Raw genomic sequence first — 27,673 nt, 5'->3', positions numbered from 1 at the left:
CTGAGGTTCATAAAACGGGCCAATAAAAACGGCCTAGAATACCGGCGCTCAAAACCGATGTCCTATTCATTCAAGAAAAGTACAAGCGGCTGAGAATAGTTCTTAATCCAGCCACTGACGTCTGTGCAATTACGTTCACTTGTACCGTTTGACATGTTACTGCGGATTAAATGATCAAGTATGCCATAACTGCGGTCATGTCTAATGCAGACTGCACAATGAGAAGTGTTTCTTCGGTCTATAGTTGAAACAAAATACAGCCTTGTGCATCAAAGGCGTCTTCCTTGTTTATTTTTATAACACACTTAAATCATCCGTATCACCTATAATGCCGGCGATTCTTCAAAGCGTTAATCGTACGCTCCGTTATGTGATCTCGCAAGTTTCTCAAGTGGTGGCACGCAGCTTGCGATAGTAATGCTGCTCCGCTGTAATAAAAGAGAGAAAGGTATATTACAATGACTGTTTGTTCTGTACACCTTGATAGCTACCTATTGACTCAGCGTCTGCCCTAACCTTCAGGCTTGGCGCCATTAGTGCGAAGCTCTTAATTTTTTTTTTACATTATCTATCTGCTGCAAATTTTTAAACCTCTCGCAGCAATTGTCTGTTGATTTCGACGCTTTCGAAGAAAGCTTCTTACGCGCTTTTCATGCATTCAACTACTGCATTTGATCATTGTGTGCGCTACGCCTACAGCTGCCCTTACACATCTTATTAGACAGAAAATCGAACCCTCACGTGAGGGGCCACTGCTTGGGTGCTATGCAGGATGGCCCGAGCTTCTCGGGCACACGATCGAGTTTGCTCCGAGCTCGCGTTACGGCGGTCATGACAGGAAGACAGTGCGGAGCATGCGATAGCAGCGTTGATAAAAAGGGCTGCAAGACCGAGCATGGCGTCACAAGCGCATGTGCGGCATTTGCGGTGGTTTTCAAAGAACACCGCGTGCGAACGCGTCAGCGCCGCCACTCAGTCAACATTTCAATAGTGCAGCGACGTCAGCGTGATTGTCGCGCTATCTTTTTGCCAACTGATCATCGCGCCTCCCACGGGCGTGTTCGTGGGCGTTTGTCCTCTTTCGGAATATTCTTTCATTCCACCTGCAGCATGGAAATTTCCACTCTCAAAGGCAACAAGGGCGCACACGCAGCACTCTGGTGCAGCTCGTTTCGCATCTCTGGAATATTACAGATAAATAAATGGATAGGTTACTGCTATACTTACATTATACGTCTGAATATTTTTCTGTAGTAACGAATTGGTAGAAACAATGTCTCCACAAACAAATAAATAGCAGCATTTCTCGCCCCAAATCCCGCCAGGGGCGCTTCCTTCGTGGCTGTGAGTGGTACTCCGTGAGCGCGGTGAAGTTGAATGCCAGACATCGTAGCCACGTGATGATATAACCTTTAGTTCTTCGTGCGTCTGCATAGTCTGTAGAGCTTAAGCTCATAGATGAATCGTGCCGCTCGCTGGCGTTGCAGCGCGAGCACTGCTCCTCGACAAAAGCAAACGCGTTGGGCGGACCCGCTCTTCGCCGCGGGCGTCTGTCAATCAAACTGATTGACGCGCGAACTCGGGCACAAACTCGTTGATTCTGAAAAGGCCCCAGTTCAACTCGGGACTGTCATAGTGCCGGTGTGCCTGTCAAGTGTTACATGCGCTGGACGCTACTCAGCAGCTTCTTTGCAATAAAATATTTTGGTCAGCTTGCACTACTTGTGCAAGGCTGGGGCCATCGGAGGAGCTTGTGATCACCTAGCTAGCTTTTTACGTGGCTCGTCTACTCAGTATGCTTGGTCTGCTTCGGAGTAATGACCGTGTCAGTTCGGCCTCAATATTGGTGCTATTGATTAGGTAAGTCTTAACTGACATGACATTGAATAGCCTTCTCTTAATTGTTGATGTTTCAATTACCGCGACATTAAATACTCAGGTTTAATTTGCAACGTCCTCAATAGTACAGAGGTAATTAGCATACTCCTAAATAGCACGATCACAACTAAGACGATCTCGGAAAGGTCATGATTATCTTGGTTTTACCTACACGAACATAATTAGCGGCGTGTTAATTAACATTAATTGTTAATGTTTTAATACCCCGACAATAATTACTCAGGTTTAATTCGCAAGGTCCTGAATAGTACAGAGGTAATTAGAATAATCATAAATAGCGCGATCGTAATTAGCGCGATTCTAATTAGCATCGCCTTAATTAACATTAATTGTAATATTTTACCATGGCATTCATTACTCCGGTCTAATTCGCAAGGTCCAATAGTACAGAGATAATTAACATAATCCTAATTAGCGCGATCCTAGTTAACACGATCTTGTTTAGTAAGGTCATGATTATCTTGGTTTTATTTACACGCTCCGAATTAGCGTCGTAATCATTAGCATGAGCCTAATTAGCTTGTGCTTAGCTTTACACGGCTTCATTAGCATGGTCTTAGTAAGATATGGCTTAATTAGCCCGGCCTTAGCATGATTTGGCTTAATCAGCTTCGATATAGCATGTCCTGACTTAGCTAGGTACACCGCTCATCCATTTAGCTAATCAGCCGGGCGCGCGTGCTCTGGGAGCGAGCAGACGATGAAGAAGAGAACGAAGAGGGCGCGCGCCGGCCGAGCAACGCGCTAGAATGTACAGCCCGAACGCTGTGATTATACACGTGGCCTCGGCAATTAGCTCCAGCGGCGGTGCTGTAAGGCACTCGGTCGGAACTAATCTCAAAGGTCACGGTGCTGATTATTCTAAAGGATGCTTAGTGCAGACATTAAACGCTCCAAAATGTATTCAAACGGCCCGCGCACACATAAAAATATAGTTAGTAGAGCTTTCTGCCACTTTACTTGAATGGGTGCACTTCTGCACTCAGTGGAACGACAAACAAATGGAAGTAGGTGCCTCTAGTTTGACGACACAACCCTACCTTTTCGACCGCCCTTGACGTGACGCCGCGTTCCATCGTAACCGTTCGAACGGAGCGCGCGCTGAGGGATGGATTTCACCTACTCTTACTATTAGCTCGTTCAAAAGGGGGTGTCGCCAGAGCTCGGAAAGATCCCGAGTTTCGCCAAACTCGGGCCATCCTGCATAGCACCCCTTGTCACGAATTTACCTACTGTACGTATAGATGCTTCATCGTGATTACGCGGAGCACCACTTGGCGTTTGCGAAGACAAGCTATGTGTCTATATTGTGGGCAAGTTTATATCTACTTAGTTAAATCAGGTCTGATGGGGCAAAAGCAGCTGAGGCAGTGCTGCGCCAACCACGACGTGTGCCTACATCCATAATCTAGCCACTGTGAAGATAATGTGAAACTTCGCTAAGTATGTGATGGGGGGGGGCATGACCTTTTAGAAGAGGTTTCTTCTTGGAGATAATCTGGCACGAGCGGAAGTTCAGGTACAGTGAACTGTAGTTTAATGCAGGGACGTTTCGAGACCGAATCGGTTTTGAGACGTCGGTACTACCTTGAACTTAAGCTGAATCTACTTCAGTCTCGACAGTTCATGACCCAGCCCAACGTATTTCTGTCGAAGTTCTTAATTCGGGTGCAACTAGCACTCCTCGACCAGGCGCGGCGGGCCGCTCAAGCCAGTGGAGCCCTGGAATAGGGGCCCACCCAACCGCTCCCTGGTCATTTTTTTTTTCCTTAATAAACGTTTTGATATATGTATCTTAATTCTGAACATTAGCGCAAAGAAGCACATGGACGGCGACACATCAAGACGGGACACAGCGTTAACTAAAAACTCAGTGTTTATTGCTCGTGATCGCATATATATACACACGACCCGCGCGAAAGAGAAAGGGACAGGTAAAGGGGGAAAGGAGCTGTTAGTTAGCGCTGTGTCACGTCTTGATGTGTCGCTGTTTGTGGTCTTTTTTGCGCTAATGTTCAGAATTATGCACTACCAACCAGCTCGAGAGTCTGCCCTTTTGATCTGTTCAAGTTGTTTAATTATGGGGTTTGTTCTTCGCTCGGATACATCTGAAACATCCGAAAGAAAGAACAGACATGCGTGCGTGCTGCGTATTTTTTATGCGATTCGGTCCCGGCATATGGCGACTCGGTCTTCGAAGCGTTCACATCAGACGAAGTTATGGTGTTCAGTAAGCATAACTCTAAACAGTACTTAAAGAAAAACGCCACGAAAGGTTAGGTAACGGTGGACATCACCTTTCTGAATGGTTGCTACGCTGTGTTTATTTAGAACATGTCTTCATCATCTTCTTTATCATCATCCTCCGCAGAGGCCGATGGACGACCAAAACCCCTGCCATAACCCTTCATACTATCGGGTTTGGTACCAGCGCCACCACCACCTGGAGGCGCAACTGTTCCGCCGCCTCCGACGGAGACTCTTCCGGGAATAGTTCCGGTCGGCTTGCCACCTGCTCCTCCAATAACAGTACCTCCTCCACCACCGCCTCCTCTGCCTCCGCCTGCTCCTCCAGCGTCTCCGCCAGCACCCCCGCCGACCGCAGGCTTTTTCTTTTTCTTTTTAGGTCTTCTGTCTTCTTCTTCGTCTTCCTCTGAGGAATCCCTCCGATGGCCTTTCTTACGGCGCCTTCTTCTTTTCTTCCTCTCTTCTTCACCCTCCTCCTCTTCCTCGGATTCCTTTTTCCGGCGACGTTTTCGCCGGCCCTCTTCGGAACTCTCCTCACCCCTTGTGCGGCCTCCGCTTTCGCGCTTTTTCGGAGATATCGGCTTCTTTTCCTCCTCCTCTTCTTCATCGTCCTCATTGCCTATAAACAGCTGATGAAAGCCAGTCATCCCCATGCCGGTTACGCTTTGTGGCCTGAAAATGTTTCCCCCTTGTGCACCTCCGCTGGGGCGAGTGGCTCCACTGGGGCGCTTCTCTGAGCTTTCTTCGTCGCTACTGTGCTTCTTCTTCTTCTTTTGGCGTCTGCGCCTTCGTCGTTCAGACGAGTCTTCCTCGGATTCCTCGCTGCCACGTGAACCGCGCCTTTTCCCACCACGTCTTTCGTCACTCTCCTCACCATTGCTGGATGGACGGCGTCTGGGCCTGTTCGCTTGCTGCTTCTTCTTCTTCTTCCTTTTCGGTCGATCCTCCTCTTCTTCCTCCTCGCTGCTACGTCTTTTATGACTTGGACGCCGAGCAGGAGGAGGAGTGATCGTCGTAGTCGGTTGTTGTCTGTTGCTTCGGCCGTGGTACCACCGGTGGTGTTGGTTCTCCACCCTCATCTTCCTCATCGCTTTCATCTCCTATGTAAAGTTCATGAAAGCCAAAGGGTCCTTTTTCACCTCGAATTTTTGGCGTCTCTCTTTTTACCCGGTTGTGCGCATCAGCTTGTGGGTGAAAGGCAGATCGACGAAACCGCGCCAGGCCGAAGGATGCACCTGGTGCGCCGTAGCTCCCATATCCGCAAACCCCTGCGTAATAACATTAAGATATTGTGTAAGACGTCGTGCTTTACCAAAAAAAAAACACCTTCCGCGCTGGTTCAAACCAGAATGCACAGGTTGTCACGATAATACGTACTCTGTCACTATGGTAGACCATCACTTAAACTCGAAAGCTAGCAGGCTTTCATGTTGACTAACGTGCACATGTAACACTTGTTTATATGCCTGAAACGTGTAAGTTACACGCACTTCATGTTGCAACATTCAGAGACCCACACTTCTACTGGGCAATAATTTCCCCTATTCGCATACGTTATGATAGCTTTTTCTAACGCCATCTGTGGTGTGCTCGTATTAACCCTTTTAAGCCACCACTTGTGAACAACTGTCTGTAAATTCGTCAAACTGATACACCTATATTTCCAGACATTCGATATTCTATTGCGGCAAAAATATTCTCCTTATACATTGGTGTATGTGTTTTAAAGTAACCATTCCTAATTAAATTGTAACTAAATATCTGTTTATCCTGAAGTCATTAGAGCTCCGTATTTGCATCAATATAATGAAACTGCTGGGCTAGATATATAATGCAGAATCGCTTTCGGTTATGTTCAGTTTGAGTAAAGAAAAATTGTGCTTTTCACGTGGTGTACTGAAAGCGGTACGCCGAACTAGTCGAATATGGGAGTGCTTTCAACAAGGGTATAATATATAATAGTACACTGCAAAATGAAGTCAAGCGAACACACATTTATTACACCGAGGGTTCACTTCCTCCAAACCTGAATATATCTTGCTCTTTCTTGGCCACTAGTCGCCATAACCAACCAAAACAAGTGATGTGCACACCTATGTACAAAGCGTTTGTAAGGTTTAATCAGAAAGCGTTTCATGGGATTGACTTCCGAAAACCGTATGTTTGAAACATACCGAGCAGCGCCAGCACTTCCTTCCTCAACGGTCTTGATACGAATGGTGTTGACCTCTAAAAATGGCGCCACCAAATAGCGAAAGCCTCGCCGATGACGAATAGTGGTGAGCAACACGAGTGAATCGAAAATGGAAACCCTCCGACATCTGGATTTCATTCAGAGTCAATATAACAAACTCTAGAGGAAAAGCTGGGCCCATAAAGCGGTAACCACAAGAACACCGACATGTTGGTACATTGTCATTGTTGCCATTACAATAATTTAGAGGAATGCTAAAATGAGAGCTTTAAAACGCTCGAATTCTCGCAATATTAACCATAAAGAAGCGTTTGCTCGTATACAAACGAGCCGGAATTGTTTGCCGTTTATTTCGAGTACTTTTAGGAAAGATCCAATTCTATATATGCAATTCACTCTGTGCGGAAAGGAGTGTTTGCGGGCGGGTTTTCTAGATGGCGCCACCATAGCAGCAACATTGGAGAGTGCGGCAGATTGCGCCAGATTGCACATCGTGTGGATTGTAGTGTCTCGTCGTCTGCGTTTGCTCTAGCCATGTGCTAACAACTGAACTCTATGTGACAGTCTTCAATTGCGAATGAACCTGAGCGTCACACCTCACCATACATTCATGTCGTGTAAGTTTAGTTTCGATTCAAGCCAGTTTCGAGTGACGTCTCATTCACATTTGCCACTGCAAGCCGCCATCGCCCCAACAGTTTTTTTTTTTTTTGGCTCTCTACCCTGAAGTACGGCCGCACCGCGTCGAAAAGAATGATGGGGGTCTCTTTGCACGTAAAATATCTGGTCATTGCTAGTCAAGGCATGGCACAACAACGGACTACGCTTTTTGCTTCGATCGAGCTGTGAATCCGTCGAGTGACCCTTGCGCCAGCGAACAGGGACGCTCTACTATTTATACATAGTGTGTGCCTGCTGAAAACTATGAAAAAGCAGCTGCAAATTTTAACTTTTATCATTCACGCCAGCTGCACGAACAACACTGCTCTAACACATGGCTTCGTGCATCAAAACACAGTGCGCGGAAGTAGCCGGCTTAGGTTGCCGGATTAAAACTGATTGTCGCCGTCAAATCTAGCGAACGTCAGGATCTGGTAATCTTCGTATCGTTCCATCATGGCGGTAATGACGGCACCCATGTGGTTGCAGGTCTCAATGCATGGGCCCTGTGGGGAGGATTTCCTCTAGAATCAGTAACTTAACTACATGATGTCATCTAATTTCTGGGCCTCCAATAGAAAAAATCCCGGTTCTGGAGTATGTTTGGCATCGCGTGACACATTAAAGCGTGCGCATAGAAAGCACGCTGGGGCGCTTGGCCCCGATTCCATAAAGCCACTGGTTTTGTGAAGAAGTTCCCACGTGAAATACACAGCGCTGAGGGGCTTGGTACACGTGACCTAACTGAACATCGCAAATAATACAAGCATTACGCAATGCTTATCATTAAGTCAACTTTACCTGGATTACAAGTGCTGAATGCGCCAAGACAGCCGAAGAGTAGCAAAATCGCAAGCTCCTTTAACGGCTCTGCTTAAGGGGAACTCCGTCAATTTTTTTTTTTATTTTCACGAATTTCAATAAAATGTTCAACATATATCGTGTATACGTGTATTTCGTGACGTCGTCATGTACCCAGCATGAAGCAGCTCCCTATTTCGGTTGCGGTTTCGACACGTCGTTTATTGCGCATGTAAAATCACTGACGGGTGTCTCGCCAAAATTAACCACCCTAGCTGTTACAGGACTGTAATACTGTTTGAAAACGGCATTATCTCAATTTGCTCGAAAATGCGCCGGAGTTCCCCTTTAAGGGATGTGACAGATTCGGACAGAATGTTCAACTTAAGCCTTACTAGCATTCTCCGCAGGGATTCCCAAAATTCTTCTTCGATGACAGCCGGCACTATGCTGTCTGTGGTTAGTACATGCTGCGAACTGTACGAGTGAAATAATACCCCATTATAACAACTAAGCTGGACTGTTGTCAAAGATTCAGTAGCTCGTAATCACGGAGTGGAGAATTGTAGTTGATTATTCTGACGCACAGTGCCTAAATAAAAAAAACAAAGGGACATGACACAACATTTTACATGTTTACTTTTGCCAAATCAAAGCGAATATACTACAACCTCCCCTGGCTGCAGCATTTCTGGTACAGCAAACTGAAAGTAATAATGTTATAAGGATAGCTTAGCTAACATTTATTGCAAGATTTAGCTCCAACAAACGGACAAGACAGACTGCACTGATAGTGTTCACATTTTTACTTATAATATTATGCTTATTTACCATTGTCTGCTTAAAGCCTCACCCAGTTTCTTGACCTTCCAAGACAGGTCTGGCGTCTGGAACGTATAAATTTTTTTTCGGAATTCTTGGCACAAATTGGTATGTTATAGCGGCCCAAATTCTATTTACATTGTAGCAAAAATGTCCATGGTCGGACCAGTAGGTACATGATTGAAGATGAAATACCAAGAAATATGCAACGGAATTGCTATTCCAGCTTTGTCATGACACCTTCTTTTTGTGTGTGTGTGTGTCCGTTGTTTCGTTGCTGGTATTTCACCTTGAATTGTTTAAATGGGTCGGGTATTTATAACATATCTGCCTACACAGATAAATTTACCGTTGCGTCATCGTTACTATCGTAACGGCTGCATTCCGTGACGCCAACGAAGAGGCGATCGCTTAATTTGACATTGCATTTAGCATGCTGGTGTGCTGCGGCGGCTGCATTTTCGATGGAGGCGAAAATGTTTGAGGCCCGAGTACTTAGATTCAGGTGCACGTTAAAGAACTCCAGCTGGTCGAAATTTCCGGAGCCCTCCACTACGGCGTCTCGCGTAATCCGTTTTGGGACGTTAAACCACAGATGTATAGCAGTAGCACGCTGGTGCGGTATTCTTGACTAAGACATCTTGTCGGAATATTTAGAGCACGTCAACAGTTCCATTTCGGCGTCTGAGTACAAAAACTGACGTTCAATTAATGTCTCTAAGGCAGCGGTGTGACTAGCAGGTGTCGCTCATTAGCGTTGAATAAAAGACGAAGATACGTGAAGCAGCTTGGCTTCATGTAGTCTCCGACATGGCGCGTTGGATCCGTGGTGGTTTGTTCCCAACTGGTTAGGTGTCCTGAGCGCAAAAACGGTGTACAGAGTTAAAGACTAGAAGCTCGTCTTTGTTTACATGAATCCAAAGAGAGACCATTTGGTGACTTGCGCAAGATATTCCACCATTCCTATCACTACATGGAAGTTACAAATCGAATTCTTGATCATCGCTCAAACCACAACCAGTTGCTTCACTTAGGATCTCACTTACGTATTAGACTGCCCGTAATAAATAGATCTGATTGGCCGCGATGTTGAAAATGTTCTAAAATTTATGGTTGTGATCAATTCACCCTTACAGGGGGGCGAAGAAAGCCAACAGTTTACGGAACTTCCGTGTTAATAATAATTTCTATGGTATTACGTGTCTAAAACACGATACGATTATCAGGCATGCGGGAATGGAGGGCTCTGGAAATTCGACCAAGCGAGATTCTCTAACGCTCACTTATAGCCCGCAGTACACGGGCCACTTGCAATTCACCTTCATCGAAGTGCGGCCATCGTGGCCTGGATCAAAGCCACGTCTTTCGGGTTAGTAATCGAGAACCATAACCAGCGCACCACTGCGGCGGCTGATTAAATTATATTTAACGCCATCTTGAACGGTACGTTAAAACTTCAACTTACCATAGCTGAGACCAGCAAGAGCCGCTAGCACCAGGATAACCTTGAGGTCCACAGTTCTCCTCATCTTTCTTGGTACCTTCCCTTCATGATCAGCATATTCGTGCTGAATGTTCTTCGAAAACGACTCAGGAGCACTAGTCGCTTCAAGGTCTACGTCGAACCTGTCACTCGAATGCTAAGACGTGTCGGTGACGGAGTCCACAACAATTGGATCAAAGCGAGTCAAGGCTGAACAGGCACTGCGTCGGGCTATTGTCGTCATAACGTTGGGTGAAAAGAGCCTAAGAAGAGTGCCTGCCAATTAAGACAACGTGACGCACGTGGCATTTCACAAGCGTAAACGTGACTACTTCTTCTAGCCTAGAGTAAGGAGTACCCTCGAAACAATTACGTAATAGTTCACAGAACTAATCTAGCAGTAGGACAGGATCCTCCCGTTGAAACAGCGACCTCACACAAAAATATATCTGTTGCTGTCGGCCTTGTTGACAGAAAGAGCCTTCAGTTGTCAAAACGTGCTTACGATGATGACACGTATCAAACCTACACAGTGATGCGTTTTCTATTTGGATTTCAAGTTCCTTTCGCTCTCCCTGTCATGAGAACATCTTGCAGGTGTTCCATTGTTGTCGCTAGATTTTGACTATGACGCAAAAGCATAACTCGATCCTGCTGTCCACAATTTTGAGCAAACCTGCTCTTGCTTTGTCACCAAGAAAGTCTCAGTGGCAAGCCGTGGCGCAACTGTGCTATATCGTCGACGGTTACCTCGCTCTGCTTAACGTCAGTCTGTGCCTTGGAGGCCGCAGCCTAGCATAGGAAAAGAATGGAACAGCTCAGTTGCTAGAGATAGTCGTTCGCTATGGCATATCAGTATATGCAGGCTTATTGTGGCGTCCCATACAAGCGTAGAGATGTAGTTCCTCTTCGAGCGCTTGGTCTATAGCGCAAATGATGACGCTAGAGTGCTCGAAATTTTGTGCGCTATTCAGATGACCTTGTCGTCCGTGTAGATGCTCGCGTGTGCTTACTTTGAGTACACTTTCGATGGTGCCCATTCATACTCACAACTCCCTAGCTGTTCTTAATAAAATCTGTGCGAGTTATGTTTCACGATACATACGACTCCCGCTTAAACGATCAGATGCTCTTTTAAATCATGAAGTTTAAACCAGTACTCTCCTTCAGAATCCAGCACGTTTTCCACTTAAGGCATACGTCCTGGGCTTAGCCTTAGTATTTTATTAGGCACGAGCCTCATTACATGACCATTCAAATGACCATCACTGGTCAGGAGTGTTTAGCAAGCTGTACTTATTTTATGCCGTATTAGGGGTTATCAGCTTGTCTTAACATTTGATGCGTTCTTTGTCAAAGGAAACAAACATATTATTTCTTGCTTTGCTTGTGTCAATTTTTTTTTCAGGGACTGATGAGTATCTTCATTTTAAAGTGTTCAGTCTGTTGCACACATGTGAAAGTTTGGTATAACACTCTATTATCTGTTTGATATTACTTAATCAACGCTTTGGTGTTATGACAGTGCTGTAACGGCATGCGTCTCAAATGTTCGAGAAATGTGATGGAGCTCATTCAGGGCAAACAAACTCTTCAGACCAAGTTTTGGTGGTCCTTACTTACACTAAATTTTTTAACACGAAAGTGTTTTATGCCGGGTTCTACCAAGCACTTTCGTTACCGGATATGACGTTCATAAAATGGACGCCAACGGGTGAAAAAGAAAAAAAAATCAGAAAAAGACCCACCGCTGGGAATCTAACTCACGACGTTGCGGCCGCGACGGTAAGCGTCCAACGTTAAACCAACTAAGCCATCTTGGCAGGTGCTCGACCCATCACGAACGCGTCTTATATCTTTCACACATTCTCTCTCGCACGGTGCTCTCTGTTGGCGGTGTAGGTAGGCGGGGCGGAGCGGGGCGGTGCCGCCGTCTGTGAGAGGTGAAAAGAAGTAATGCGTCGCGATCGACACTTCTAGTGCTTACTCCGAGATTGCGCGTGATATCGGAGGTCATGGTTAAAGCGTCTCGATACCAGCGAGGCACACTGGCCGTGCTGTCGTCGCCGAAGCACCTTAGACGCAGTTACGTTCTTTGCCTTTCGCTACGTGTCAGCGTGCGCCGGCTCATTAGAGCAGTGCAGCTTCACATGCACCAACGCGATTTCTCCGCCACCGACTACTTCGATTACGAGAGCACCGACTAACAAAACTGCTGCAATACGCGTTGCAGAAAGGACATGATTTCGACGGCCGAATGTCGTGCCTTTGCGGAGCGAGACAGAGGCCAGCGGGACGCACGCGTTTGCGGCTCAGGCTAGAAACCTCTACGACCTAGGCGTACAACATGGATGCATCCACGCCAAACACGAATAGACATTGTTCAAGCTTTCATATATCACTACACAATAAGCACTACTTCTGTGTAGACACGTTTCACTTTCGTGTTATACGGATTCCTATGACGGAGGGATCAGCCATGTTTTTTTCCTCTGAGCAATATTCTTTCGACATGTATCTTTTAAGTGATTTTTCCTGACGTTAGCCAATGGACTGATCTCGTCTGGATGGGCATTAGCACTTGTCAGAAAGACATTCGAGCAGTGTTTAGGCGCCATGATAAGCAGAGACATCGAGTGGATTAAAAAGTGATCGACGCATACGTGCTTCAGGGTCCACGTACTTCGATCCAATTGGCATGATGCTTAAGCATATTACAAATGAATCTACTTCTTGTCTGACCGATTTAAACTATGTAGTGTTATAAATGCGAATACGTTCAGCAAATTTCATTGTCCATCTTGCAAATGCGCAACAATGGCGCGCAAAGCAGGCGCAATAAACAAAAATGCGCACGTTTCTCGAGTATTTTGGCCGCCTCGGTGATGCAGTGGTACAGTGGTATAGTCTATCCTGCCTCGGCGGTAGTATTTCAATAGAGGCAAAATTCTACAGGCCCGTGTACTGTTCGATGTCACTGCACGTTAAGAGACACTAAATGGTCGACACTTCCGGAACCTTCACCCTACGGCGTTTCTCGTAATCACATCACGGTTTTTGCTCGTAAAACTTCAGATAATATTTTCCCCCCGTAGTTCACTTTTGACTTACACCATCCGCACGGACTCAAAAGAAGAAGGGGAGATCAGTTTCTTTTCTAGTTTTTATTTCGTGCTTTTATTCTTTGCGATTTGTTGTCAAAAGGACGAGCATATCGTGAAGCAAATTTAAACACTGGCGCGCCAACGATAGCGCTTCGAATGTAGAGATCGACTCGCTTCGTCCCTTGTGAGAAGCCTTGTCATCCTTTTCCTCTGTCCTGTAGTCATCCTCATCGTTTGAAGCACGCCTATGAGAACGCCCGCTGCCGTGGCCACTGGTGGATACCTTGGAACCACTTCCGTGGTCACCTAGATCGTGAATCCCGACAAGTGGTCCTCCGTGGAAGCCGTGCTCACTGTGTTTCCCGCCATGAATTCCTGCACGCACGTCCAAAGCGGCTTTAGGGCGAATGGTTACTTAGAAGAGGCACAAAACAGCAATGTTAAGAGTGTTCGCACAAATCGTGTAGTTGTAAGCTTCGTCTTTCCGCAGAAATAAATGGTTGAATGCAGCTTAAGTAAAAATAATAGTCCTACTTTGTTACATATAGCTGCATAAAGCTTGTTAACTTTTTTAAATATATCGTGATTCACTAACGGGAAGCTGGAAACAGCTTCGCATGTAGAAGGAGCGCGCGTATGATCGCGTTTTGAAGGTTACGATTTTAAACATCCTCGTAAGAGACTACTATGCTTTTCATCATTTGCTGCCAGCCTGCAGTATTGAAATCACCTCAGAACTGATAATTTTGCGTGTTTGCTTTGTTCTGTGATAATGATGTATCAAGAAACACCTTCAACGCGGTATGCAAAAAACACTCGAAAGTTTCCTTCATGACCTCCTGCTTCGCAAAGTAAAATCAGAGAACAGCGCACAGCCAGCGATATATCGATATGCCGTTCATTTGCGTAGGAGAACATATTCAAAGAATACGTAGCGCTGACGCAGCTGGCGTTGCCACTTCTACCGAAGCGAGAAATGAGGAAATTGTACATTTTTTTAGAATAACAGAGCGGATAAAGGCGTAGACAAGAAAGAGAGGAAATACGCGCAGTAATGTTAAGTTCCACACTGTGTGCCTTCCCTTTCTTTCTTGTCTGCGTTTTTTTTTTGTGTGTGCAGTGTTTTTCTTCAAAAACTGGATACGCGCCCACTAGCCCAACAAAACTAGGCAGGCGTACATTACCAAGGGGGAGCCTATAATCTATACGTGAAGAATCATGTGCCATTGCACAACTAGTCGTTGAACGGCAGCGGCTGCGATCTATTTCACATTCATGGGTACTTATATCCGGCTACAAAATTCGACCCTTCCAGTGCCAGCCAGTGCCATTTGTCAACATGAGGGCGGATGTGAAACATCTCTCTTTCTGATGATATTACGTATCATATTAACTATATAAACACGCCGGTGATAATTTACATATCAATAAAATTACATAGAATTCAACTTTAAAAAATGGCTCGCTTTAATATCAGACAGTTCCATCTGGCAATTACTAAAACAGCAACCGATAGTTCCTGAAATAATACTGCCTGTAGTAATGTTTATTTCAGGAACGGCTTCGATGAGCATAATTGCTATGTGTTATGAAAACGTATAACGCTATTTTTTTATTTATGAAATAGCAGGGTGAGTAAGTCACCTTCAACGGTAACATTTCACTCAGTCAACCACCTATCTCTCTTTCAGGCTCTGCAGTCGGCCAAGCCAAATCGATAGCACTGATGAGTGAACCGGATTTGTTCACGCGTTCTGGCTCAAGTTATGATATTCACGCCGCTGCCGACATTTGGAAGCACCGCTCTCAATGTGGGAAAGCGCACGCCGTTCTTTGACAGCTCGTCGAGGACAAGAAGAGGGCACAAGCCCATGGTGAGCTTCGAAATGATACGACACTAGTTCTTCTGAGATTACATTGACAAACAAGGCTGTGTGTAAAATTCTTATCATAGTGGCCATATACTTATAGCTGTGTCGTTATATTCCCAGGCAAACCGTAGTGTGGCCTGTCAACAGAGGTTGCAGCCGCGGTAGTTGTATCAAAGAAGCACCTGCGTCCCGGCTTTTGTGCTCAGAGGCCTTGAGGAGGCATTCCGTGCTAATTACATTTTATGACTTGGCGAAATCATGATCACTTGTTATTTTTTCAACACCCACAGGTCACATCACGTGTCACTGCATTATTTTGTACTATAAACATATATTTTACGCTTTTATATAGCGCGTGATTCTAGGCCTCTTTGCAGCCATATGTACCCTGTCATCGCAATCATTGGTCTCGGCTATGCACCACACAAAAGTACATGGCGCTCTTTGGCTACGCCTAGCTCTTGCATCACAAAAATCCACTGATCACTATCATCATCATCATAGTGGCCACATTTATTATGAGAAAATCAATAAGGCGCACATTTCTGATTACGTGTACCAACGATTGCATTATTTGGAGAGCTTCAGTTGCGCTCATCTGATTTCTATTTGTTTCGTTGTTTCCCCGTATTCTATAGTACTCACCTGCATTACCATCTTGAGAACCTCGCACCGAACCTCTTTGGTGCTCAGCGTGATCACGTTCTCGTAGTTCTGCAAAACGCGGCAACGTGAAAGCATAAAAGCAGTTCCTTACTAAAAAACCAGCAGGTAAGAAAATAAAGTGCTATGACACAAGCTATTCCATTTAATTCTTTTAACACCTCGAAGGATCGGTAGACAACGGGATGTGCGCAATAGGCACTGGAAGTGAGTAGTCAAACTTAGGACCACGTTCTCAGCACCACAGCGCAGTATTCAGCCAGTCGCCACGTATAATTACCACGATGGATTAACAAATAACCCTATTTTGTAACTTTGTAAAACACGGAAAAGAGCTCATTACGAAGACACATGCGTTTCAGATTTGAGTAACAATTTCCGTGAATTCACTTGGTGTTGTTTAGTATTAACACAAAAAGCCTTTATGGTGCTCATGACGATCCATGCTGGTGCGTCTGGCTCTAGGCACGCAGTAACATTATGAACACTTGAATACATTGTGTTTATAATTGCTATAAACATGCAATGCCCTTACACTTCTGCAGCAGCCAGTAATTTGCCTACACACTCTGTGGTGAGAACTAACTACCTCGTGCGCCTTTACGTACAGGTTAAGTATCACTAGAGAGGCTAAGGGTCACAAGAACTATTAGGGTAATCTAATGGTGACAATTGATTACAGAAGCAGCACAATGGAAACTAGACAAAGCAAATATACGTGCAGCAGGAAAAAATAAATAGACCTCTGCGTTCGTCCATGACATGAGCGCTGTGCATTGTAATAAAAATCCGGTAGAGTAACATGAGAGTGTTGCGCTTTTATTATTCACAAACCGAGTTAAAGGTTACAACATATTTAATGGTATACAGCACTTTTATAATAGGTTGCATTCATCGCGTTGAACTATTATCTAAATACCCTTTTCTTTCATAGTGCTAAACGTGCTGCGTACAAGCGGGAATACAAAATAGACAAATATTACATTTATAGCGTTCATAAAGTTCATACTTGAAAAAGACAAACTCACTTAAGCGTGAAGGGATGGACATGAAGTGGAAGGAATGGGCATCACAAATGTTGAGCATTCACATCAAGGACGATTCGTAAGCTGCGCATACAAACCCTTCGGTTTTCGTGAGAGCCCAAACAGGCCTTCCTCACTGCCCTCGCCACTTTCGTCACGAAATCTTGGACCAGTTGGTGGTCTCATAGAAGGCAGACTTCGTGAGTTATCAGGACCAGGTAGGTGTCCACCACCTCCAGTGAAGTCAATCAGGTGTCGGGGCGTGGCATCTTCTCGAAGAGGCCCTGCGCTCAATACACAACGGAAAGTTAATTGTTAAGGTTGTTTCTTTTAATTGGCTTGTACGAGATTTCTCTGAATTTTACTTTCTTCTAGCTTCATTACTATCGCAAGTTTGGTAGGAACCTCATAACACAAGCACTTATGATATGAATCTTGCGTAAGGCGCATCTTAATACATGGCAAGTTCATGAAACTTAGCAAATTGAAGAACAGTATCAATGCTAACAGACCTGCTAGGCCATGTTTTCCGGACCGTGGGACTACACTGTACTGTCTTCAGTGATTGCAACGTTAGCAAAGTACGGATACTAACCTCGAAACGGGGGGCCTCCTGGGCCTAGGACGGAGTCTCCTAAGCCTCTGCCTCCGAATGGAAATATTTCTGCAAATATACCCGGGCCTGGTTATTGGCGGTCTTAAGACGAGTCCTAAAAAATAATATACATATTTTCCCCGTCTCTAGTTGTACTTCGTGGAAAATGATTCGTTTTTCATACTGCAGGGACATTTACGCAACACTTTTATAACGTATAAAATGTTGACCGAATGTGATCACACATCCCACCATCAAGTATTCTAAAGGTCTTTTATGCCCCGAAAGTCTGAACGTTCTTGCCTCGCTGTAGTGTAAAATAAAACAACGTTGCAAAGTAGTTTAATGTGGCATGCATGAACACAAACTGTGAGTCCTGCACAATAATGACTTGATTTTGACTAAAAAAGCAATATAGCTGGCTCCTCCAGGCGTGTGATTCATACAATCCTGGAAGTTGTATGACCACAGAATCGGGACCGGAAAGGCCAAAGCCGGTATACATTCCTTGCCTTAGCGAATCGAGAAATCCTTCTCCTAACGATTGGAAACGAAAAAGATTCGCTGAGGAATCTTCCGCTTGCACGCTGTTTCATACGTTCTAGGCATACTTGTAGGACGCAAATGAAATGAATGAGGACGCTACATTCTCACAACTAAAAATTTTGCAACTGCACAACTGCTAACTTCACGTTTCTGAAATATGCTGAAACAAATAAAAAAATTGCAGTGGCTTAGCTTGGCTATGCCAGGATATATGTAGCGTTAGCAAAGGTTCAGCTGATTATTCTTAGCTTTCCAGATTGTCTAGGATTATTAGCCTTCTTCTGTTCATTCTTCGTACGCTGAACCGCTAATTGCCAGGCAACTACTTCGGGATCCGATGAGATAAGCTTCTCGGCTGTTCTGTGTCGTTGAGCAGCATTTGCGCACTCCTTCTCCATGGCGTTACCCACCTGCAAACGCTAGTCAGAGGCGCTATCAAGCGGCTCCAGCGCAGTGTCAGACGGCGACTGCACAGCGAAGGCGAATAACTGCGCGCGTGCCGGCGCCAGTGTGTCTGCCATGGCTACGACGTCACTCCTCTCGAATGCGCAGACCAGCAGCGGCGAGTCGCGCGCGGCGGTGGCGGAGAGTGCGTGAGATGCTGGCTCCGGTGATCCAGCTGTGTGACATCACTGATCCTCGCTCATGCGCAGCACTACTCACGAGGATCCACGCGAAATCGGCTCCGGCTTGGCAAGTGTAGCTAACGCTACAAAATCTCCCACGTTTCCTTATCCTTTCGCCTAAGATACTAGAAGGCGAAATCCAGCTTCTTGTTCTTATTTTTATCATCATGCTATTGTATTGATCTGTGACTACCCGTACAATTGGGAGAGAGAGTGCAGTTGCATTTGTAGGCACTGCTTTTCCAGAAAACTCCATTTTGAATATTTATCTTCTCTGTTAAAAAAATACCATTCAGTGTCCTATTAATTATGCCATACAGTTTAAAATGCTCCTTGCAGGCTAACAGGCTTTGCCGTCTCACCCCAACTTCGAACTAGACGAAACATGATTCGTGCTTCTGTCCAAACTATTTCAATAATTAATTGTTCGAAACTAGTGTACGTCTGGTCCGTTTAAGATTCCTCTTTACGTAAAGCTTTAGATGAAGGCCACCATTGGTTATCTGATTGAAGTGCAACAGGAACGTGGTATTCTTTTGGGATCATTTTAAGAAAAACACATATACGCTGGCGACAAAACGAAGCTCATTTTTAACTGCATACCTGGAACTTCTACTGCTAATTTCCAAAGTCTATTGGGCACCCAAAAACAAGCAAGCAGGGCGTACCTTAGTTCGGCAACCACCGATAACAGTCAGTTGTACCTTACCATACTAATATTTACTTCAGGGGCTGTAGTAACACAGTCACAAGAGCAGCATCTTTGCCAACCTCTGTTTGGTCCCATCCTGGAATCTGGACTAGAGCCTCTCATGCCGACACCTCCATCTGGTCCAGGTCCACCGAAAAATCCGCCGCCGCCTACTTATTGATGCATCGAAATGTTTGTATAAGTTACATGAAACATATCCTTAGTGGCACTCTAGAATGTGCAAAGTACTTATTTGAGTGAGGCACTGGCAGAGTAGTCCACGTAAAATATTTTAGTACAGTGTTACAACTCACAGCCAGCATTCACCTTCACTTAGCCAGAAAAGCCAACATTGTCAAGTGCTGGTAATTTGAACGCAACTGTGCAAGACTTCATGCTGCCGTGCATATTTTAAAAGTGATACAAATGAATTGCCTATTCCACCGTGTTTAAAGCTTTATTTAATAGCTCGTATCATGTCCCAAGATACATCACTACAGGTCTTTTTTTTTCAGTGATTCACTTCGAAATTTGCTTTCATACTCTCTTAAGATCTGGGCGAGAAATTGCTACCCACGGAAACCTGCTTTACCTTCCAGAATTTCTTCGCATCGCGAGGAAAAATGCTCAGCTACTGTCACTTTAGTTCAAGAATATTTGTGCATTGTGACGAGGATTTTTTTCAAAAACTTCTCTATATGTGTACCATGTTGTTTTCTCAAATACAATCAACGGCATTTGTGTAAGTAACAGCCTGAACCTGCACTCTTATCTTGAGATATTAATTAGGTGATTCACGAACGAAAATCTACAAGCATTTCGCACGTCTTGCAAAATATAGCTTGCTAGTACAGCGACTCAAGGCATGCCTTATATGTCAAGCTTGCCCTCGTATTTCGTGGCCGTTTATATGTATGCTATTGTTGCTTCCATGACCACTAAAACAAAAGTCCTGACCTTATATATTCCAGATATTTATTTCTTTACAGAATGCTTTGTTGACACCAAGCAGAAATGACGTCCGTCTGGTTTACACGATGTGTGCTTGACATCCCTTAGTTTTCTTTTGCATAATGGCAATTTCACGCATTTACCATTCTCGTTAAGCGTGAAGGGTTATGCATACTTTCTGGTGATAACTCATGTCATTTGTCTACTATATATCCTACTTTAATCGTTTCCAATTGCCTATGTTGTAGCATTAGCTCACGACACGCTTAAGCCGAATGCTCGGAAGGGTAAATATACGTAATGCTGTCAACACATATACGGTTTGGTAACACTTTTGTCGATGCCAAAGAAGAAAGTGACGCAAATTGCGCAATGTGAACTACTGTGCAAAATGGAGACGATTGCAAATTTAATCGACAATACCCTATTTATAAGCGGGTAAGGGAAGCTGTTGATGTGAGAACGTACTTAAATGCCAAAAGAATGTTACGGTAACATGAATATTTATAAAATATCGGATGAACAATACCTGGCCCTCCAGCACCTTGTAGGCCAGCTCGTATTCGCCGCATCAAAATATTACCTGGAATCCCACCTGATTCAGTAAGTAGGAAGTAAACATACACGATGTGAGAAAAAATTTGTAATGCGTTGGTTCACAACGTGAATTTATCTATATACCAGCGGCGACGTTGTTGTCAGCCTTCCGTTCTTCGGCAGTACGATCCTTATCCGCGTTCCTAATTTAGTGAAAACAGAGCTACGCAATGCGAACTACTGTGCCAATCCGTCCTTCATCAGATTATTCTTCGGAGTCTGAGTCTTTATTCCAGGCACGCATACACAAATGAATGGCTGAGGAGATTCCCCGTTCAACTTTAACATAACGCGTATGATCATGTCAGCGATATATCTGTTCTGATCCAACATAGTCATAATGGCCAATTCACTGCGTGAATACGAATTGTTTTAGGCGCACATAAGCTCACAACAATGCCATAACGCCCATAATGCAAGGGCACATATATTATAAAAAATGGTGATGCATTAAAATAGAGACTGACTGACTTAATAAAAAACATTTATTTACAGAAGTTATTGACAGGGAGAGTGGGAGCAGTGGCGTAGGCAGGGGGTGGCACACCGGGCCCGTGTCCCCCCCCCCCACCTCCCCGAACTTTTTTTTGCCATGGCATATATAGCACAAAATGACACTCGACAACATCTGCCTGCCCAGCCCTCACTTCAGATCAAGGAAGTGGCCCCGCACGAAAAAAAAATATCTGCCTACACCCTGGTCCTTTAGCGGCCGCCCCGTGGGCTCCGTCTTACGGGAGCACACTGGCGTTGGCAAAGTTACAGTGAACTACAATGTGTCCGTGCGTTACTTGCGCTTCGGAAGCTCTTAATACATGTGGCCTGAAGAAGAGCACTGTGCGATTCAGTGCGCATTCATCATCGTGCTTTAAGCGTCATTCTTAGTTCTCTCCAAGGAAATGTTGACACAGCGTGCGTGGTGAACTCTCTTTTAGAAACTTGTAAGGGTCCATAAATCTAGGTCCTCGAAGGACACAGCTAAAATTACCTTAAGTCATTAACGATTGCTTTTTAAGAACGATAGCTCTACTCATATAAGTACGAACCCAGAAAAGACCTCGTTGCATAATTCTGACCATAAAGAGGCGCGGACGTCAAGTTTCGAAGCTGACTCTGCTTCGCCACTACAAATCTACTGCCTACAGAGATCCTGTGCGCAAGTACTAAGCTTAGGCAATGCTGCTGATAAGATTTTTATTTGAACAAGTCAGTTTTCACATGGCGCACCTACTGACATCAACACTAGCGTGACGTTAGGCTACTGTATCAATTCTCATGACTTCATGCACCAATTGTGAGGACGTCAGGTACGAGAACATCAAAATGGCCACTTGTGCGCCACCAACGGAGCGACGGTGTGGAGAAGCCGTTGAAACGTCAATATATCTTGCGCGAACACGTCACGGAAAGCTCATACCGTGTCTTGACGTCAAGCTACAGTAGGAACCGTAATTAGCTTATGTTGTTATTACTTTTTAAGGGCGCGCACACGCTTGCCAGAATATTTTCCGGGTTCTGGAGGACTTCACTTTTTATTTGACAGAAAAAAAAACTACTACCGAAAAATTTTGTTTCAGTACCCCTTAAAGCTCAGCCAATGTCACGCAAGCGTCTCTGAGCAGTGGCGCTTTCGTCTCTAAGCTGCGTCAGCGCAGCAGAAATATGTTTCCACAATGCCCGCAAGATGGCGTAACGTTCTCGCCCAGTAGTTGACCCTACGCTGGTCACGTGATTCGTTCCACGCGCATCCGTGTCGTCGCAACGTCTGCCAGTGAGCGGCGCGTTCGGGAGAACAAACAGCGGCTCAGCCTTTCGTGATGCCGGCGCTGGGTGCATCTAAGTTCGCAGCGTGCTTGCGCCGAAACCGCTCATGGCACAGAGCAGCGTCTTGGAGGAGGAAGAGCGGGCTATCGCTCGACAAGCTAGGCTTAACCACATTGAACCTAGGCAAATTTTGTCCGTGCATGCCCATACGACCAACACCACTGCCATCCGTCAAATTTAAACCCTGTCAGCAACGTACATGCGCCACTCGTCGTGTACGCACGAAAAGACGTCGAAATAGCTGGAATCTAGCTTTAACACGAAAGTGTTTTATGCCGGGGTCCACCAAGACTTCAGTGACGTATTTTCGTCACGGAAATGACATCGAAAAAAATATACACGATCAGATGGCAAAGAAAAGAAGTTTCGTCAACGGGCATCGAACCCACGACTGCTTGGTCCGCAACAACAGATGCCGGGCACGCTATCCACTGCGCCACGATCACAGACTCTAGAGGCTTTACAAACGCGCCTTTTATATCTACCACTCTCCCGGTCGGCGGGGTGGTGTTGCCCTCTGGGAGCGGTAAAGTAAAGTAATTTGTCATTACTGTGGCCTCCGCGATTAGCACCTGCAACGCGTTACACGTCCCTCTCATTCGGCGCGTTTTCAATAGGTTCAATTTTGTGAATGCCTTAACACACCGTGAGGTGGCGACCTTAGCCAAGCGTCGTACACTCTAAGAAAAAAAAAGAGTATGCGTGACTCTTTTCGGAGAGTTCTGACTTGCCACGTATAGGACTCTCTTTAAATAGTCATGGTGACTCTCTTGGTGGGCCAGGGTCGGCTCGCTCTAGGAGAGTCCCCTGACCCTCTAGGAAGAGTGCAAAGACTCTCATCGGGAGGATCACGTTACCACTCATAGGGAATCAGACGACTCTTGCCGGTAACGCTCCTAGGGGAGTCAAGGGACCCACACCGAAGCATCAAGCGACTCCACAAGTATTTTAAGCTACTCATTTGATCCTTGCTCTACCTTTGCGCGACTACTGTTGAAAATAGTGGAGTATTCATTTTAAGCAAGTCGAATAATACTTGCCGTTCTGCCCAGCGACTGTAAAAAAAGAGTAGTTCAGTTTTAGCATTATTTTAATAAAACTCGTCAAAACAACACATATTTTCCAACGAAGTTATATGGAAAGCGCGAAAAGGTGGTCTGTGATTTCCAATTAAGAAGTTTGGGTATTCCTCATTTACATGCTTCTATGAGTATAGCCAACTAAACAGTGTGACTGTAATGTGCACAGTGTCATATGGTGCTAAATGAACAGCAGAAATCGCCATCATGTTTCCATATTTATTCCTTGTGATTAAGAATAAATAAATAAGTGGTGACGGCTTGAGGCATCAGACTTGTGGCTTGCTAGGTTGTCGCTCCTGTCCAGCGTCAGCACCACGAAAAACGGTATCTGAAAAGCAGAACGTGATATTATGATGAGAAAATGAAATTGCAGTGAAAGTTTGCAAAACCTACACAATAAGTGGTTCACACAGACATAATAAAGGCTAACAACAAAAACAACAAAGCACATCCTCCGGCAGCCAGGGGCATGCCGTGAGCGGTTATTGACCGCACGTTTTACAAACGTAACCCATCCTTAAATACTCAGGTAAACAGATGCGAGTACTAGGGCTCGAACGACACCCAGCGCGTGCGTACGCCGTCTACGTCGAGATCAGACATGTCATATGCTAGAATTAGCGCACACAACTCCCACAATCACGTACACTCACTCGATTTTGTTATAGCGCCCAACGTCATCGCAGTGTATGCAAACCACGAAAACAGCAAACAGAAACGAGGGAAAAGAGTGCACACCGGCGGCCGCAACAACGCGCGCCGTCGAAAGTCTAGAGCTTTTCTCACTTTACCGGCGAGGCGTGTCCAACTTCAATGACTACCGCGTACATTCTGGAAGCCACCGTACTATATCTGCACCTCAAACTACCGTCTTTAAGCCAACAAAAACCATTACATATAGTGCGTCTGAGCGTTCTGTACACAGGCTTTTTTTTTTTTTTCGCGCTCCCACGCGTGGAAGCACGCCGCACACTCAAGGTCGATGGAAATGTTATTATGAAGTAGACTAAAGTGCACCTCAAAACGACATCTTGCACCTTCAGTAGTGCAGACACGACGTGCGATCAGCAAGAAATGACCCTCGATTATTGTTTGCATCGCTCACTTTATATGGGATCTGGTACAGCAACGCGCATAACGGTGGCAACTCGTTAACTGACAGCTTTAGTTGGGCATCCGCAACAGCCCCGCGGATACAGGCTACTGTTGGAAATGGCGGGCAGATTCCGCAGAGCTGCTGCAGACGCCCAGCTAAAGCTGTATAATTAGTACCTACGAAAGCAGTACACTCACCGTTTACTGGCGCCTGTTGTCGGTGTCTGCAGCTCCATGAATATTCCGCCGTCCAAGCGTCACTTCGTGCACGGAGCCGGCTTCAATACCACCGAAGACGCGCAACCAACTCATCCACGCAACGCATTCCAATAGACCGGGAGACTGAGACGACTGAGACATGGGTGTTCTCTGACTGAGAGAGGAGAGCGGCGCGCCACCTCGGCGCCAACCCCGTCTGCGTCTGCGTCGCCGAGCAAGGCGCCACAACGGCGCCAAAGGGCGAGCGTGCGATATGTATGGCGTATACGGCGGCTCTTCCGTATACCGAAGCCAATCGAAACGCGCTTCAGGAGGGTCCAGTGACTCCTTCCCAAATGCGAACTCTTTTTTTTTCTGCCTGTACCTTCCAAAAGGGGTCAGATGGACACCCGAAGGGAGTCACGGTTCCATGACCCTCTTTTGACTCTCTTTTTTCTTAGAGTGTAAAAGCGTCGGCCTCCCTCATAACTCTGCGATGTGCGCCTGCCTCACCTGGCTGTAACACCGCGTTCCCCGCGCACGCGCTCGCCCCGAGAAAAATCGCGGCCGGACTACCGGGGCGGCACGACGCGCTCTGCGTTTCCCTCTAGTCCGGCCGTGGTGTTTAAGCACATTTTAGCATGCCGCGGGATGGCGACCAAGTTCTGCGTCCAATATGAGACGCTCTTCTGGCTAGCGCACCTTGTTCTCTGATTACGCTTTCACCGTTAACTACTGCAGCTACCACAAGGGTTTATTTAATCACTTAGTAGGGACGTTAGTCGTCGGGATGGAGGTGTACCACCAATCATCAAAGTGGGTGCATCCACGTTAAACGGTGCTATAGCTGCCAGACATCAATATACATTGTGCAGACTCTCTTATATAAATGTACAGTAAGCATTCAGTTACTTCTGTAAGTGCACGCTTTACTTTCGTGCTATTCCGATTCCTATGACAGAGGGATGAACCATGTTTTTTTTTTTACCTTGAAGAAATATCACAATTGCAAATACCAGCTAGGTTTCAGCGTTTGCTAATGCGCAACGGGATATGGTGTGACTTTTTAATACCCTAATATTTCTAAGACTGATATACTAAAAAGATTATAAAAGCATAGGGGTCCTTGTTCATGCAACATTTTTATTGTTATTGCTTCCCAAGGAAATCACCAAAATTATCATCAAGCCACTGACATGCAGCTAAAGCATACGTAATGAATAAGTTAAGTGTGTGTAGCACTTACCATTACTTATCCTCGAAACTTGCAACAAAACGATGATGATGATGTTAAACACAACAGGGCTGTTCATCTCTTTTTTTTTCTACTTTCTCTTTCGACGAGCTGAGGCCAAGCAGTTCGAGCTTAACACGAGAGAGCCTCTTCGGGAGGAAACCTATCCGCCTGTCTCTGAGATGTCAAAAACATATCCAGCCACCTGTATGAGAAAGCTCCCAGTGGAGTGTTTGTTTCATAGAGGCGCTCACGAGCCTTCATTTCATCATCCTGTACAAGGCTATCTAGGAGGCACCAGACAATGCTGCCGTTTTTCATTGTGGTGCGCACTCACGTCTACTGAAACAAATCTCGCTTAGTGTAAATGAGCTTTGCACAAGCATGGAAGCTACAGCATGGTTCATAAATGGAAAAAGCATGGTCATGCAAGAGTTCGTATCATGAAGCTACAAGAAACTCCATGCGGAGTTCTGCGACTGAAAATATCCGTGTTTGACGAGAAACCCGTTTTTCGGTTTTTTTCGTTTTCCGTAGAATTGATGTTCGGTATTCTATGTCATATTGATTTGAGTTGTCGGTTAATTTACCCCTTGCGCTCCAGTCACGTACCCTCGTGCTCAGAGGAAATGGTAGGACAAAATCATATAAAAGGCGTACGTGCCGAGTTTTAGTCTTGGAAGACGACAAATTTTTCACCAACTGCGGAAGCTCTTTTCTGAGTTGTCGGTTGGTCTTTGCTAGCCTGAACAAGGGTGGGGAAATAGGGGTCGGAAAGGGGACAGCAAAAGATAAAATTTAGGAAAGAAATAATAAAGAAGTATGCACACATGCACACACATGCAGGATGCTCCAATCAGAGCCGTTCTGATGGACCGGTTGAACGCAGAAAGCGCAGTAGCGCCTGCAGTAGCAAATGTTATTTGGGATTGCAGAAGAGACTCACCATTTAACTGAGAAAAGACCTGAAACAACTTTTGAATGGTTCCAAGTGACTGTAGGATTATCGGCAATGAACGGGCCGATCATCCTGCCTGTTCCGCCCATACTGAAAACTATACCGCTCTCCAGAACTGACGTTACACGGCAGCTCCGCGTGCTTGCTCGCCAGCGCACCACGTCGCAGTGGTACGAGCCACACTTCAAACGCGCATGATTATATTCCCGAGCCTAGACCCAACTCTCAGCCTTCGAATTCCTCCGGGACTTCGCCGAGGTGACGTTATCCTTCTGTGCTGGTTATGGTTGGGTGTCGCACTTGCCTATGCGTACGCTTTCCGCATAGGAATGGCCGACACCGCAGCTTGTGACCACTGCGCAAGTGATGAAACTATTCAACATTTTCTATGCGACTGTCCACAGTACTGTTCGCAGAGACAGTCGCTTTGCAACGCGCTCGATAAATTGGATGATCGAACTCTTTCCGAAGAAAGAATTCTGCGCCATTGACAGGACTTGACTTCAA

At 45.5% G+C, this 27,673-nt stretch overlaps 3 protein-coding genes across 4 annotated transcripts in view; all 3 read right to left on the bottom strand.

Annotated features, from left to right (window-relative positions):
- Positions 1–27,673, bottom strand: part of LOC119401630 (zonadhesin) — a 297,434-nt gene that overhangs the window by 166,531 nt on the left and 103,230 nt on the right. The gene's annotated exons all lie outside the window — the stretch shown is intronic.
- Positions 264–10,540, bottom strand: LOC119401634 (transcriptional regulator ATRX homolog). The gene is made up of 3 exons (XM_037668540.2): positions 10,089–10,540; positions 4,197–5,414; positions 264–428 (listed from the first exon to the last, which is right to left on the bottom strand). The coding sequence occupies exon 2, from the start codon at positions 5,241–5,243 to the stop codon at positions 4,227–4,229; it is 1,017 nt and encodes a 338-aa protein (XP_037524468.1). The 5' UTR covers positions 5,244–5,414; positions 10,089–10,540; the 3' UTR covers positions 264–428; positions 4,197–4,226.
- Positions 13,261–26,423, bottom strand: LOC119401633 (collagen alpha-1(I) chain). 2 transcript variants are annotated; one of them, XM_037668538.2, is made up of 7 exons: positions 26,221–26,423; positions 20,708–20,773; positions 19,308–19,400; positions 17,365–17,433; positions 16,868–17,053; positions 15,727–15,795; positions 13,261–13,585 (listed from the first exon to the last, which is right to left on the bottom strand). In XM_037668538.2, the coding sequence occupies exons 1-7, from the start codon at positions 26,285–26,287 to the stop codon at positions 13,284–13,286; spliced, it is 852 nt and encodes a 283-aa protein (XP_037524466.1). In that variant the 5' UTR covers positions 26,288–26,423; the 3' UTR covers positions 13,261–13,283. The 2 variants fall into 2 exon arrangements, with proteins under 2 accessions (XP_037524466.1, XP_037524467.1); XM_037668539.2 differs by having other exon boundaries at positions 19,308–19,397.

Source organism: Rhipicephalus sanguineus, chromosome 8 (assembly GCF_013339695.2).
Source record: "Rhipicephalus sanguineus isolate Rsan-2018 chromosome 8, BIME_Rsan_1.4, whole genome shotgun sequence".
Taxonomy (NCBI): Eukaryota; Metazoa; Arthropoda; class Arachnida; order Ixodida; family Ixodidae; genus Rhipicephalus; species Rhipicephalus sanguineus.
The sequence above is the reverse complement of the archived record's forward strand: the minus strand, read 5'-3'. Positions and strand labels throughout refer to the sequence as shown.